A 15,172-nucleotide genomic window follows, 5' to 3' on the forward strand; every position below is an offset into this window, starting at 1 on the left:
TAAGATGGTTTTTACTGTGCTATAGTAAGACATAGGATGTGTCCAGGAGAACATCTTTGCAATGGTAGAGATGCTCTGCTGATACATACTTGGATAACACATGCCCAGATGTTTTGTGGATTGCTTCCAACAAACACTGAATGGCAGCTAGTGACAGAGATTCCTCCTTCAGCAGCCTGAAAGCAGCCTCAGAAAAAGAAAGGTTAGCATGCAAGGCAATGGAAACTAAAGAGCTACTGGCCTTTTGTTCAAAGGCGTCCAGTGTTTGATTTGGAAGGTGAGCCCAGGTCCCTGTGGAAATATCATCCTGTGCTGCTCTAGTGTCCACAATGGGAGGTTTAAGGGGCCTGTAAACTAGCTGCAGACCTATAACTCCTCAGGTGAAACTAAAACACTATCCATGGTTGAAGGTGAGTTAGAGTAATTGTCAACCCTGCGCAGGTGTATAGGCAAAGAAGGTTTTCCCTCCTCTCTCCTTTTTGACACCAAGTCACACAACAGTGATGCTGGCCCATTAACCACAAAATCAACCTCTCTACCATGGGGCCAACACCATGAAGTCTAGGCTACATGCAAGGGAAGGACAAATCACATCCCTTCTGTGGAAGGTCCCACATCCCATTGGGATTTAGCAGGATTATAAGAAAGAAGGAATGCCAATCTGATTGTTTTCTGTAATCTGGTGTCTGTGCACTGATTCCCAATTCAATGTAGGATTCAACACCTGAAAAAGTGGTGGTCTTGACCCAATCCCTATCCAAGTACCAATGGGGCTCAAATGACTGGTACTCATGAGACTGTTGACCAGTGCTTCATGTCCAGACTCTAATCAGTAAGTGGACCCTTCCTTATGGACTTATATTGAAACTCTCATGGCAATATTGCATGAGAAAAATTCAAATAAAGAAGAACAATAAAAACTTCAAAGTAATTATGAGGTAGTGAGGTCTCACATATAATCAGGTGTCATCTCTATTAATGGAATTAAAACAAACAAACTGGTGGTTTTTACAATGTCAGCAGTATTTATTCTGAATGCTGGAGACAAAAATTAGCACAAAATAAACTTGGTAAAACACTAATAATAATAATAATAATAATAAATATAAATAATAATAATAAAAAGAACAGGAAGAACAAGGAGGAGGAAGAGGAGGAGGAAGGAGTAGAAGGAGGAGGAGAACAGGAGGAGGAGAGGAAGAAGAAGAAGAGGAAGAGGAAGAAGAAATATTATCCTAAAATGACTTTTAAGGACAAAAGGTGTTCAATCACTAAATACACATAAATGAAAGGAAGCATTGGTATGCGACCTACTTTCAAGTAATAAAAATACCAACAGCCAGATTACATTTTCTGATAATTTGTTACTGTATTAAAACAATAAAACAGAATCAAGGTGAGTCTGGAGACCAGATCAATATGGATAGGGACACCAAATACCTACCAAAGCTAGAAAAAGTGACAAAATAATCCTCAATCACAATTATTATGCTGACACTGGTTGGGGAGTAACCTAAATGCATGTATACAGTTATGAAGAAAAAACAATAACTAAATAAAGCCAATTTCTCTCAGGAGAGATAACTCCAAAGTTGAATATTTCTTTATCTGAGGCAATTTCACATGGTAAAAACAGTGCGTGTAAAGAAAATACTAAATTCACAACAAATGATCTAAAGTAATAGCAAATTTTGAAGTACAGTGAAACTCCTTTAAACTGAAACCTCAGTACACTAAAATTTTCTTTGAAATAATAATAATAATAATAGTGAGGACTTTGTATAGTGCCTAATCTTTAGAAGCTCTAAGCGCTTTACAACATTAGACAACACCTATAAGATAAAAAACATATAATAATATTATTACAAAAACAAACACCATGAAATTAGAAAAACATTAAAAAAAAACATGCTGAGAATATTTCAGGTAGGAAACATTATCAGGTCTTTAAGTTTGTTACAGTGAAACTCCTTCTAACTAAAACCTCAGTACACTGAAATTTCCTCAAGACCAACATATTTTCTCAGTACAAAAATTTTCCTTCTTTTAATATCATGTTTTTTCCCCAGTAAACCCAAACTTCTCAATTCTGAATCTTAAACAAATCTTGATCCTTAATTTAAGTTATATGCTTTAAAAAAAAATATAAACCAAAACTCATATCAAAATTGAAGTTTGGATTTTTATCATAGCTTTAAATTGTCACTATGCTGTCTGCACTGTAGCATGTCCCACTGAGTCACATTATCCTGACACCAAGCCAACCAGTCCTGACACTAACCTCTTAATGCTGAGCGCCAAGCGAGGCAGCTGCAAGTACCATTTTTGTAAGTCTTTGGATTGACTCCATCAGGGCTTAAACCTGTGACCTCCTGTATCTATGATCTCTCTATATTACATAAGCACTTAGAATAAGATATTTTCACATCTGCAAGAAAACTAGGTAAACTGAAAGCCTCTCAACATGGAACATTTTGTCAGGTTGAAAGGGTTTAAGGTTTGAGAGTTTTCACTATATTTAAAACTGCTGTAATGATGGCTGCAACTAGAAAAAGAATCACACAAGACCGAGGTCATGGGTTAGACACTGGTTTGCAGAGTCATCACATGGGAGGATGAATTCTCAAAAAATGGTCGAGGGTATTTTCCATCTAGAAAAGGGTAATCTACATAACAGCAACAGGTTATGCATTACTGTAAATATAACACGTGATTTTACCCAAGTTTTTCCAAACCATGCACCCCACTGTAGGTTATACATGTCCATGTGTTACACAATTTGACTTTTACTCATATTACCATATTGTAGTCATATTTTAAAAGCCTTATTTCCTATGTCAAACAATGCAACAACTTCGAAATACTAAATGAGTTGATTATATAATTGTTTTACAATTTAGCTTAATTTTTTTAATTTAAAAAAATGCAATAAGAAGACAAGATCAACATAACAAAATCAGCATCTTTAATTTAATAACTTACTAATTTATGAAAAGCGTCATGTTTTTATGTTTACTAAAATCTTAAACAGCCATAGATGGGCCTGATTCACTGTTGTAGTCTGATTTGGAGCCCCCAAAGATGAGTAGACTTTTGGAAGAATTTAACATTTCTGGAATACATTCCGAATAGTGATCAGTATTACTGTATTATAAAATCAGAAGGTGTGTAGTTCATGCCATCTGGCGATTATTTATGGGTGACTATTTTATAGATTTTTAATTCCCGGTAACGGACAGGTGGGTGTTTGGTCCTGCATTTTACAAAGTGAGCATCTACTGTCATCATGGAATGTTTGAGATGGCTCAAAGTGAGGAAACTAATTATGTATTGACCCAGTTTGGTTGAAATGGCTCTGCTGTGGTTGAATGGTAAACAAAAAGGATCATTCACCAAACACTAGTATTTCATATTATGTTTATAATGAAAATAAGCCAACATAGATTTAGGTCATTTATAATTCTTTACGAAAACCTGCAGGTTATATATGTCAACAGGTAATCTAATATATTTTTGACAAATAATAAAAAAATTGGGGGTAATACATGAGTATGCGTTATGTTGATGCACATTATATTTGCTAATTTACAGTACTGATATTTAAGTGTCTTGACCAAGGACACATCAAGGCAGTAGATACTGGCTAATCTGTTTGCTGTTGTGTGTGTGTTGACAACCTGAAATCTAAAAAACATTAAAAAAATAAGGATCTGGACCTTGACTTTAAGTGCTCAAAACATTTAGAAAAAATGAGGCACACCACATTCCTGTGTGGGCTGATGCATGCAGAATATATGATGCTTCTATTTGGATATCGTAAGTGGCAACTAATGGTAGTAAACTTTATGCCCTGAGATGCCTCCTGTAATGACTTTCATCTTGACAAGGTTTTGGACTTTTGCAAGAGTTAGGTTTTACTTTGTATTGTAAGGATGTGTGTTTTATGCCATTTGCCTTTTATGTCTTTCTGTGATACCTAGATTTAAGTCGGCACTTTATAGCCGGAAGTGTGCTTATGTGCCATTAAAATTTGATGCATATATACTCCTACTACTGCAGGCTGCATATTTAAAAGCTGAACACCACTGACGGTGTAAAACTTTTTGAAATGAAGTGGAAATAAGTAAACTATTAGGACTGTCAGTTTCTTAAACAGTGAAAAGTATATGTAATGTATGTAGTAAGAAAGCTACATACTTCAAAGCATTTAATATCTTCATTTAAAAGTATCATTAGTTATTAAAAGGTTCTTCTTGTCTTATGAATAAACTTATTTCAACTCAATAGTTATTATTCTTGTGTGTATGTGATTTGGATTTTTAATGTAGCTTAAACAATTTTTCAGTCATGTCTGCAGTGTGGCAGTTTATAGTGATGTATGCACCATGCCACAGACATGTGGCATGATGTCCCACCTAGTCACATTATCATGACACCAGGCCGACCAGTCCTAACACTAACCTCTTAATGATGAGTGCCAAGCAAGGCAGCTGTTAGTACCATTTTTGTAAGTCTTTGGTATGACTTGGGAGGGGATCGAACCCACGACCTTCCGCATCCGAGGCGGAAGTTCTAACCACTAAGCCACCAGAGCAGTTATTATTCTTGATGTAAGCATAATATGCAAGCAGGTATTGTTGTCATGCACATTGCAAAGCCATTCAAAAAATTTCTGTGTGTGTGTTAATCCATAAAATCTATATTTAGCTCATGCTGACCATGTTATGATCTTGACAATCATGTCCTGTTGTAATCATCAAAGAGAAGAACTTGACAGATGTGTAAAGCCCAAAACTCTAGCACAACATGGTTGTGCCCATTTCCTGTAAACATCAGCTTTTATAGATAATGATATAATATTAATTTTAGTGTTACATGTACTTTAGCCAATATTTGTCAGTAAAGGAAACCTGACATCAGATGACAGGTATCGATGGTAGAGATTACTTACCATATGATATGAATTAATGATTGGTTCTGAAAACATATGAAATAAAAAGTGGCCGCTTGTGAGGGAACATTTTACATTTTTGTATTAATTTGTATTAATATGCTGGCCGCATTAGAGGGGTGGCCATTCTTGAGGGGTACTTGTCAACAGAACTCGTCGGTGCCAAGAGATTCTGGCCATAACAAGCTAGTGGGGCTGGTCGGGGGGGGGGGGGGGGTGTTCAAGAGGGGGATCACTGTAAGTACATATTGGTGGTGAATTATTTTGGAATTACTGTATATCTGTAGTGTTTATTCATGGTGCTGTTTCTGGCAAAATAAAGAAACTATATGGTAGTTTCCTGTTTTTATTGGTCTAAATCAGTTTATGTTCATATAATGTCATGTATAATGCCTTTTTCCACATTTGTGTTATGTTACTGACACAGTTGGCTCATAAATGTAATTCAACATAAGAGAAAATTGGATGGTTGAATTTCCCAAGTTTTGTTTTTAACATATTCCCCTATGTGCAACATTACAGTGCAGAGGCTTTACAATGGCAGTTCTGAAAAATGATTGAAATTCCTCGGATGAGAGAGAGGTATTAATAACATCAGTGAGTGAAGGCAATACTGGATCAAAGCGCTCAAGCAACAGTAATGTTGGAATTGGATCAAGTTCACATGATTTTGGTGCACTCTTCGTCACGATTGTATATAATAAATCAAAAGAGACAGGTTCAAATGCTACTAATGGCTGCCACTAAAATTCTGTATCGCAACTGTATGGTGATGACAAGTCAACTGAAATTGTGTTGTCAAACTTATATCTAATGGTTTATAAGAAATTTTCAAACAGATCTGGAAGTTCAACTGGAGAGAAGGTAGTTGGAAGAGGTGTACATTTGTATCTTGACAAGAGCTCTTTGCAGCTGGAACTTTCCATGATCTTAGTACTGTAGTGGGCTGATTTTGCTGCATGGACTATGTTTGTGACCTTCTTAGAGTCTTCATAGATTTGCTTATGAACAGTGAGTCTGGTGGAAAGCCAAAGCCTCTCAGCTTTACAGTGGTCTCTTTTAGCAGTGAGAAGCTGGGCCCTAACACTGTTATACCTATATATGTAAACACATACATACACATACACTCATATATCTTACATATATTATAGACAATAGATTATGTGATTAATTTCATGTTTTCTGAAGTTTCTCACAAACAAGCAGCATATTCAACAAACAATTATCCATTTTAAGGTAATACACACCTTTGAAGGTATTCCAAAACTGTTATGGCTACAAAATCTTTGAGGAAGAAACTTAAATGTCTGCTAAAAAAAACACAAGTTTACAAAATACAGCACTCCTTTGGGATGGTCAATCCAAAATGTAAATGTGCATGCAATACTTTTAAGCAGCACAGGGTTGGAAGGAAATAAGTGTACATATGCCCTTAACTCTTTTGGGTGTGATAATCTGACGATGTACATGTTTTACCAATATTACATTGTGGATATTGTACAAAAAATGTTGCACTATATATATATATATATATATATATATATATATATATATATATATATATATATATATACACACACACACACACACACACACACACACACACACACAATGCTGTCTGGCATTTCTGTGCGCTTAAGGTTTCTGTCTCCAATACTGAAGCAAAACGCATACCGAATTTGACTGATTGAAGAAAAGAAAATATTGCAATGCTTACCATTTGAAAAGAGGCAATTGTCACAAGAATATTCTGTTCAAAAAAATATTAATTGTTTATACACAGGATACCACCCTTGTGTTTTCATGACTCGTGATATGTTGGCCTATTCTGCACACAGCTTTGAAAATATGTAATGTTTATCTACAAGGCTATAAAAATGAAATACATTACTTTGGACTGTTTCTGTCAGTAGTTCGGTCGAGTAATTAGGTCAGTTTTATAGCTACTTTTACAAAATTCAATGTAACAATGCCAATAAATGGCAAGAGATATTAAGCTAACTGAACCGATCCTGTAAAAAATTTAATAAAGTTCAACTGTTTATAAAAAATCAGCTATTACGTGGAAAAGGAACAACAATGAATAGAATGTAATGTGTTTACAACATCTTGTTTATGGGGAAAAATTACGAATTTAAATTCAGACTATACGCCGGGGAGTTTCTTGAGAATCCCGTTCTAGTGGCAAGCTGACATGTTGGGTAGCGGGGCCCTGAGTGGCCGAGTGGTCTAAAGCGCTCTTCATTACAGATCACTGCCATCTCACCTCTGTCTGCAGCGGTTTGAGTCTAAGATTCAGCCAATGTGGGTATGTGAGAAAGCTTGCCAGTAGCTTCTCGTGGGTCGGTGGTTCTTTCTGGGGTTTTCCTGGGTTCTTCCTCCACCATTAATACTGGCCGCCATATATAGCTTATCGTGTGCTGAAAAATGGCGTTAAACCCCACAACAACAACAACACGTTGGGTAGCAGATGATTTTGTATGCATGGAACAACACTGAAAAATTGGAAACTTGAATTAAGGTGCAGAGTTTTTTAAAGTGTACATTTCCATCCATTGTATTATGTATTTATTTGTATGATTTTAAAAGATACATAGTAAATAGAATTTTCTGGGTTACATTCAAGAAGGTGATGGAGAGGGTCTTCATGTTCACTTTTAGAACTCACATTCATATGCATTTCGAGCCGAAATGTGGGATCTTTTTGTACACGTCATGAATATCACTTTTTTAAATTAAAGTATGAGCGTTCTTTCTTGATACAAAATGGATTTTTGACCAAAAATAACACATGATCCAATGTTTACAGAAATAATGTATCATTGCACAGAATTACCTGATGCTCATAATTGGGTGACATGGTGATATATATATATATATATATATATATATATATATATATATATATATATATATATATATATATATATATATATATATATATATATATATATCTATCTATCTATCTATTTTTCTGGGGCATGCAAAATTTGGTGAATTGGTTTTACACGGTTTCAATTCAGATCACTGAGACATATAGAATCTATGTTGGGGTTTGGACAGAGACAAGGAAATCTCAGTCAAGGGTTTATATTATTTGTCTTCCCATGAGGCTTGCCCAAGTGGGGAGACATATATTATAAACATGCAACTGGGATTTCATTGTCTCGGTCCAACCGCCAACGTAGATTATTTTTCTCACCCAATATTTTCCTTTAAAGTAAAAAGAATTCTGCACTAGTGTTCACGTACAATGTTTACATGATGCGCATGAATATAAATATGTTAATGAGGGCTGTGGTATGACCATTGTATCCGAAGTACACAGTTTATACATGTGAGCAAAGAAAAATAACATAAAACGTCGCATAATAATGAGGTATTATCACATTTAATATATGGATGTTATATGAAATTGACAATAAATAATTAATATTTATTACAAGAAACTTTTATTCTCATCAGTTCCAATTTTGAAAAGTTATATTGTAAATAATAAAACAATACTGGCTACTTAGCTCTACTGTAGTTAAATTTAGTACAAGCTGTTTTGTAACAAAGAGTAACATCTTTCTTTAGATTAGTCATGGGTAATTAGAGATCTGTGTCACTATCATATATAACTATTCTTTTCTTTGGAGGAGGTGAAACTGTGTGTGACATAATTGTGTTGTCCTTAATATTGATTGTAAAATTACCCCCATGTATAATAGACCCTCCAAAAATGGACTCTAGTGGATCATCATGTGCTAAACTTTCAAGTTCACGGATTCTTTAAACATTTATTTTTCTGTCCTGGAAATATGGCAAGTGCTACAGTGAAATTTGTTTATGGATTAATGTGCTGATGGATAAATATTCCTTCTAGCTGGTAAGTGTATTATTTTGTCATTAAATATTGCAGGTATATTTTTGATTCAACCGGGGCACAATGGAGATGCTTAACAAAATTATAAAAAAGCATGTTTTATATAACACTTTTCTGGCTGTTACTAAGTTTTCCGTAGTTGTTAAGAGAGTTGGGAGGCTATGAAATGTATAGGTCTATAGCCTATATGCACGGATCAGAGTTTCCTGTTATACTGTTCATTTCACACAGCATTGAGAATTTTATCCTATCTGTAGCACAGTCATTTTCAAGTCAGTGTCATTAAATGTAGCTAACAGTATATAATTTGTTTCACACGAAGTATTTATAACTAGTTGGGTAGCTTTTGCTACATTTAATGATGCTGATTTAAAAATGTACCGAGCTAGGCCTGCATATAAGATAAAACTGACCATGCTGTGTGAAACGAACAAGCACAATACCAAAAAGCTTGACATCATATGCATTTGTCTTTGTCTCTCTCGAAATGTTTTTGTATGGTGTGTTCTCAAAGATGGATTTAACTTAAGTTACTATGTTTTTGTTATATATTTGTTGCTGTTGTTGTTGTTTGATTTTAGTACAACTATGTCAGGCACAGCAGAAGACAACAAGGGTTTCTTTTTTTAACAGTAGTTCTGAGCGCAGACACCTTGACCGAGATGACTGGTCTGAGATGACTAGACTGAGACAGGAGAAGTAAGGTTAGCAAAACAAGTACATTTCTGTCGCATGAGTGAGAAATCTTACGTCTGTCCATGTGAGTTCAAGTCTTGGTTTGACCAACATGGGAATGCTAGAAAGCTTGCCAGTAGGTTCTGGTCAGTCAGTGGATCTTGCTGGGGTGTGCTCAGGTTTTTCTTTGATAAATAATATTAGCCACCATGTAGAGCCTATCATGCACTGAAAAGCAGCATTAACCCAACAAAACCAAAACCTCAAATGTCTACATTTTTCATGATATGTATAACACTTTAATTCATCTTTCTGTCAAGATGGATCTGATGGGATAATGATTTCCACAAGAAGATAAACAAAACAAATTAACTGTTTAGTTGACTTACCAATCCCATTTGCTGCCCATATGTTTCGGTCATCATTTCTAAGCACTTGCTTGTACATGGCAAGGGCTCGGTCCTGATGCCTTTTTTCCTGTAAGTGAAACAAATTGGCATTTGATAACATTTATAACTGGCATACTAATTGCACAATCAACAAAACTGTCAATAATGTTCACACTATTATGACAAAAATTTTCTTTTATCTTAATGCATTAATTGTGTATATTCAGTACTGTCCATCAATTTATTTTTTAAGTTATATATTTATTTTAATTCTCTTGAAAACTGTCCAGTATCACTACAGTATATTCTAGGACTCTCTGCAGCTGGTACCTCTATCTCAGTGGTTCCCAAGCTTTTCAAGTAGAGGGCCATATCTACTATTTTCAGTAATTAAGCGGGCCACAATGTTATAAAATTATAAATGTTTATCAATGTTTATTAAATTATAAAAGTTGTGTAATATCATTCTTAAATGTATTAACTTTCAGCAACCAAATTCTAAAACTTTAAAAGCAGTCTGTGTCAGTCCTACACTACAGTCATTTTCGGTTTTAAATCAAATGTTCATTTAACAATTTTAAATCAGTTTCGAAAACCGATATTAATATAATTAATTTACAATTGTAACTGTTCTTCGCAACCAGTTACTGAAGTTCAGATGCCAGTTTATCAATGGTTGGGCACAAAGCTGTCGTGCCAAAAGTTTCGCTAACTCAACGGGCGCATTCGATAATTATATCTGAGCACAACAACCACGCGCAGAGTGAATTATTGAACGCCGACAGAGCTCCGAGTGCTCGACCAAAATGACAGACTTCTTAGACTTAGAAATAACATTCTAGATTCTAGAATACTGTAGATCGCGTATTATTGCAACTTTCGTCTAGTTATTATTTATTTATTTGAACGTCAATAAATTTTTGAAATTATTTAAATACATTGTAGTAAATATAGGGGCCTCGTGGGCCACTTTCTGAGAGCTGACGGGCCACAAGTTGCCCGTGGGCCATGGTTTGGGAACCTCTGCTCTATCTACATCTAACTAAATAAAAACACAATATTGTTAAAAAAATATACTGTTATGAAAATGATTCATTTCTTTTAAATATCTGAATTTATTAACCATCTTTTACATCTCTATGCAAATACTATAGTGTACATTCCCATTCCAAGTGAATGTCTTTGCAATGTTAATCTTGCACCAAGAATTTGAAACCCCAAAAACTTTGTCATAATCTTGCCTAGCTTTATACAAATGCATGCTGGGATGTTGGAGAAAGTCTTTATTAGCAGAGGAGATAATGATAATGATGACCCATTTTGATAAATGGGTGCTTAGAGAAGAATAGAAAATGGATTGAACTGTCTACAAAATACAAATACAAACTGGTTAATTTTGTTCAAAAATAGAACCAAATGAGCATTCACTGTAATGCACAAACGACCAAACAACCTGGAGTAAGTAGTTGTGGGAATAATATTAGCAAACCCACACAACTGGAATGGGTATGAATATCATTGTGTTTGTCTGTTATCAAAATTATAAATATTTTAAAGATCTTGATCATTTCTATGTAAATTTTAGCCATACTGTCCTGTTTAGTCAAATGCAGATAGGGGTAAATGCTGCAGAGGGTCCTGGAGAAAACTATGGTTTCATTGAATTAATGAAAACTTTCAAATGACATATTTCATTTTTTTAAAAGCCAAATCTTTTAATATTTGTAAATGAAACAAGTTACTCTTCAGAAAAGTATGCAACACATTATAACCTATCAAGTTCCAATGCTTTAATGGTTGGCAGAACACTGAATCCTGTATATACCAGAAATAGGGATCAAACCAATTATATTACTACTAAAACCCTAATGTAAAATAACTCTTTATTACCTTTTCTTTATCTCGCATTGGCTGATGAAGTGTCTGCAACCAAACATTGCCAAGGGCAATAAGGGAGTAAGCATCATCTTTGGTGGAAGGTCGCTGAAGGATTCGTTCAAATTTTTTCTGGCCAGGTCCCCACTCCTGTTTGGCTAAGTGGAGGTTGCCAATGAGAGACCAGGCATCTGGATGATCCTGAAATGTTATTAAATAGAAATACATTACAACACATTTTTTTTTTAAAATGTACACAAATTACACCATATTCATCACATGCAATCAAATCAATATAAACTAGAGCACTAATTTCAAATAGTTGAAATATTTTGCTCCAATGTGTATTTTTTACAAGTCACTGATTATCAGCAACTATACATAAGTTCAGAAAACAAATAAAAAGTGGATAGATTTGTATATATGAACACAAACACAAAAAATAAAAAATAATATGTATCTCAGCTTAAAGTGTAAATGTGTGCATAGTAAAACTGCCTAGTGACTATGCTGCAATTGATAGCACCCATTTATCATTATAGAAAAACTAAAAATCAATGTTATAACATTGTCCATCCATCTGTATATATCTCTATGTCCATCTCTCTGTTAGCGTGTGTGTGTGATTTGCATTTTTAATGTAGGTTTAACAAAATTTTCAGTCATATCGCAATGATGTCTTCAGTGTGGCAGTTTATAGTGATGTCTAGCACTGGGGTTTCATGCTGCAGACATATAGCATGATGTTCCCACCCAGTCACATTATCCCGACACCAGGCCAACCAGTCCTAACACTAACCTCTTAATGCTGAGCGCCAAGTTAAGCAGTTGTTAGTACCATTTTTTTTAATGATTGAACCTATGACCTCATGCACTGAGGCAGATGCTCTAACCACTAGGCCACCAGACTGGTCTCTCTCTGTTAGCATTGGTTTGTCTGGCCCATAACTTTTTAATAATTGGAGAATTTTCAGAAAACTTTGCCAAATATATATCATGACACAATCTACCTCATGGTCAAGGTCACAGAAAGAGGATGTAAATTTTGAAGTATCATACATAAGCCAGTTCACATATAAGCCACCCCCCCAAACTGAACAGATAAAAACATTAAAAAGCGCATGACCTGCACATAAGCCAACCCATAAGTCCTAAACTACATCACAAGATGCACAAAGTGAGTTTTAATTGCATTTGTTGAGGTAAATCACAACACTTAAATGTTATTTTCAAACCTAACGAAATTGAAAGTAAGAAAATTAATTTATATATTGAAACACAAAACCATAAATTTGTCTTCAATGTAAAGTCTTAATTTAAAAAATAAAATCCTCATACTAAAATCCTGAATTATAAATATTTTATTGCTCAGAATCCTTCAAAATCTGGCTCATGCTTCTGTTATGGGTGAGCTGTCATCAAAGACATCATCAATGTCATCAGAGTCATCTGATAGTGTGTCGTTCTTCTTCTCATGCTCCACATCAGGCTGATTCAAATATGGCATCATCCTCAGTTCCATCAATAGCATTGCTAATATAGCACTTTCAAAATGATTTGGAATCATTGCTGATGGAACTGAGTCCTATGTGTCTTTGAACCACTTGGCGACCCAGTTGATGTCTGACCTTACGAAATTTCCGCCTTTTGTTAGCTTCACTGTGCCTGAACAAATCGATTCGGACCACATCTTTTGTAACCTGTCTTTAAATGGCTTGTTTAGACAGACATTCAGAGGTTGTAAAACTGATGTTGAACCTACCAGTATCACAGGCAATGTAGTTTTAATTTTCTCTGCAGCCTTTTTGACCTTGTCTGTCTTGTGTGCCTGAAAGATGTCCCAGATGAATATTGAAGGTTTCTGAAAAAGTGCACCTGGTCTCTTGTTTCAGACTGTCTCCAACCATTCAACCATTCCAATTTCGTCCATCCATCCCTTTTCATGTGCACAAACGAGGAAACCTGCAGGAAATTTCAAGCTTTTCAGCAGGGTCTATGACGATAGGAGGCAGCTTTGATCCATCAGCTGAACTGGTCAAAACAACCATGAAATCTGTTTTTTCAGGGCCAGTCATTTTTATCAGAATAGTTTTCTCACCAACAGCATCAACCATTTTGTTGGTTGGAAGGTCAAAGGTCATAGGCATCTCATTCATATTTCCGATTTATAATCGTTCGAATGAACACTCCTTTCTGCACTGAATGATGAACTTCTGAAATGATTTAATTTTTTCTTCCAAGTCTTTTGATGGTTTTTGTGCTATCTTCTTTCACTGCCTGAGACAGAAACCATGCCAACTGATGAATCAGCCAACTTGTACTTGTACTTGTCATCTTTTGCCATCTGCATAGCACACAAATGAATTGCAGTTCTTTCTCCAATTCAGGGAATGAGGTGATCCCACTCCAATGAGCCTTCTTTGTTCTTGGCATTTCTTCTAATGCTGTTTGCTTTTACACCATTCCCGTACTTGCTTCTCATTTATACAAAATTCTCGTGCTGCATCACAGTTCTTACTAACTTTAAGTTTAAATGCTGCACCATATGCAAATGCTTTCTTTTACTTCCAACACTATTTATTCTGATTTCCTTAAATTTTAGAAAGATTTAACTAAAATAACTTTTGATAGTTTTAGTATCCTATTTATACTTTATCCTGTAATTTTTCCATGCATGGATGGTTATCAATTTGTATTGGACAATTATTTATCATTGTTTTTTGTTTTTGGTTTTCTACTACCAGTAGCGTGATTCAGTGGAAAAAAATGTGATTAGTTGTCAGCATGGACATCGTTCAAGCATGATGACAGTTTTTAATTTTGAGTAGAAAGTATGACCACTGCCGTATCTCATTAAACAATCAAAGAGTCTGTATGTATTAGTAAATTCATTGGCACTATGCAACAAAACAAACTCATTATCTGAGGCATTATTTACCACAGATTTAACATAATGGTAGTTACTGTTCTCTACAGCTAAGAAACCACTTTGCTTTACAAACTAACCAATAGTAGAAGAAAAATAAGGATTGTTGGTGCTCATTTTTTTTGGTACATCAAAGAAATCCCACAAATTATATTTATAATTAACAATATATATATGGTTACCTGCCTGTTATTTACCCTTTCTAGGTGTGCATACAACACAAACTCCTGTAGAGCCTCTTACTATGGCAATCATTCATGTATTTCTACTTTTGAGCCTAAAAATGTTTCTGTCATAAATACCTTCAGGATCATAATTCATAAATCTGGTTATACCTGGTTGATCTGCAGTGCTTCCTTAAACCAATCGGATGCTTCATAAATCTGACCCCTGTCACGAGCCATACATCCCAGCCTTAGGTAACCTATAATACAAAAGAATAAAGACAAAAATATGTAAATGGATTGTATACTTGGAAGCTGGCTTAT

At 35.0% G+C, this 15,172-nt stretch overlaps 1 protein-coding gene across 1 annotated transcript in view; it reads right to left on the reverse strand.

Annotated features, from left to right (window-relative positions):
• The window catches only part of LOC149787829 (RNA polymerase-associated protein CTR9 homolog), a 197,953-nt gene that overhangs the window by 91,453 nt on the left and 91,328 nt on the right, over positions 1-15,172 (reverse strand). The window contains exons 13-15 of the mRNA XM_089974051.1: positions 15,020-15,108; positions 11,774-11,959; positions 9,884-9,971 (exon numbers count right to left, since the gene is read on the reverse strand). Coding sequence (XP_089830177.1) covers positions 9,884-9,971; positions 11,774-11,959; positions 15,020-15,108 — 363 coding nt within the window. The remainder of the gene's footprint in view (positions 1-9,883; positions 9,972-11,773; positions 11,960-15,019; positions 15,109-15,172) is intronic.

The sequence above is a fragment of the Sinohyriopsis cumingii genome, chromosome 11, assembly GCF_028554795.1.
Source record: "Sinohyriopsis cumingii isolate HCF-2022 chromosome 11, ASM2855479v2, whole genome shotgun sequence".
Classification (NCBI taxonomy): Eukaryota; Metazoa; Mollusca; class Bivalvia; order Unionida; family Unionidae; genus Sinohyriopsis; species Sinohyriopsis cumingii.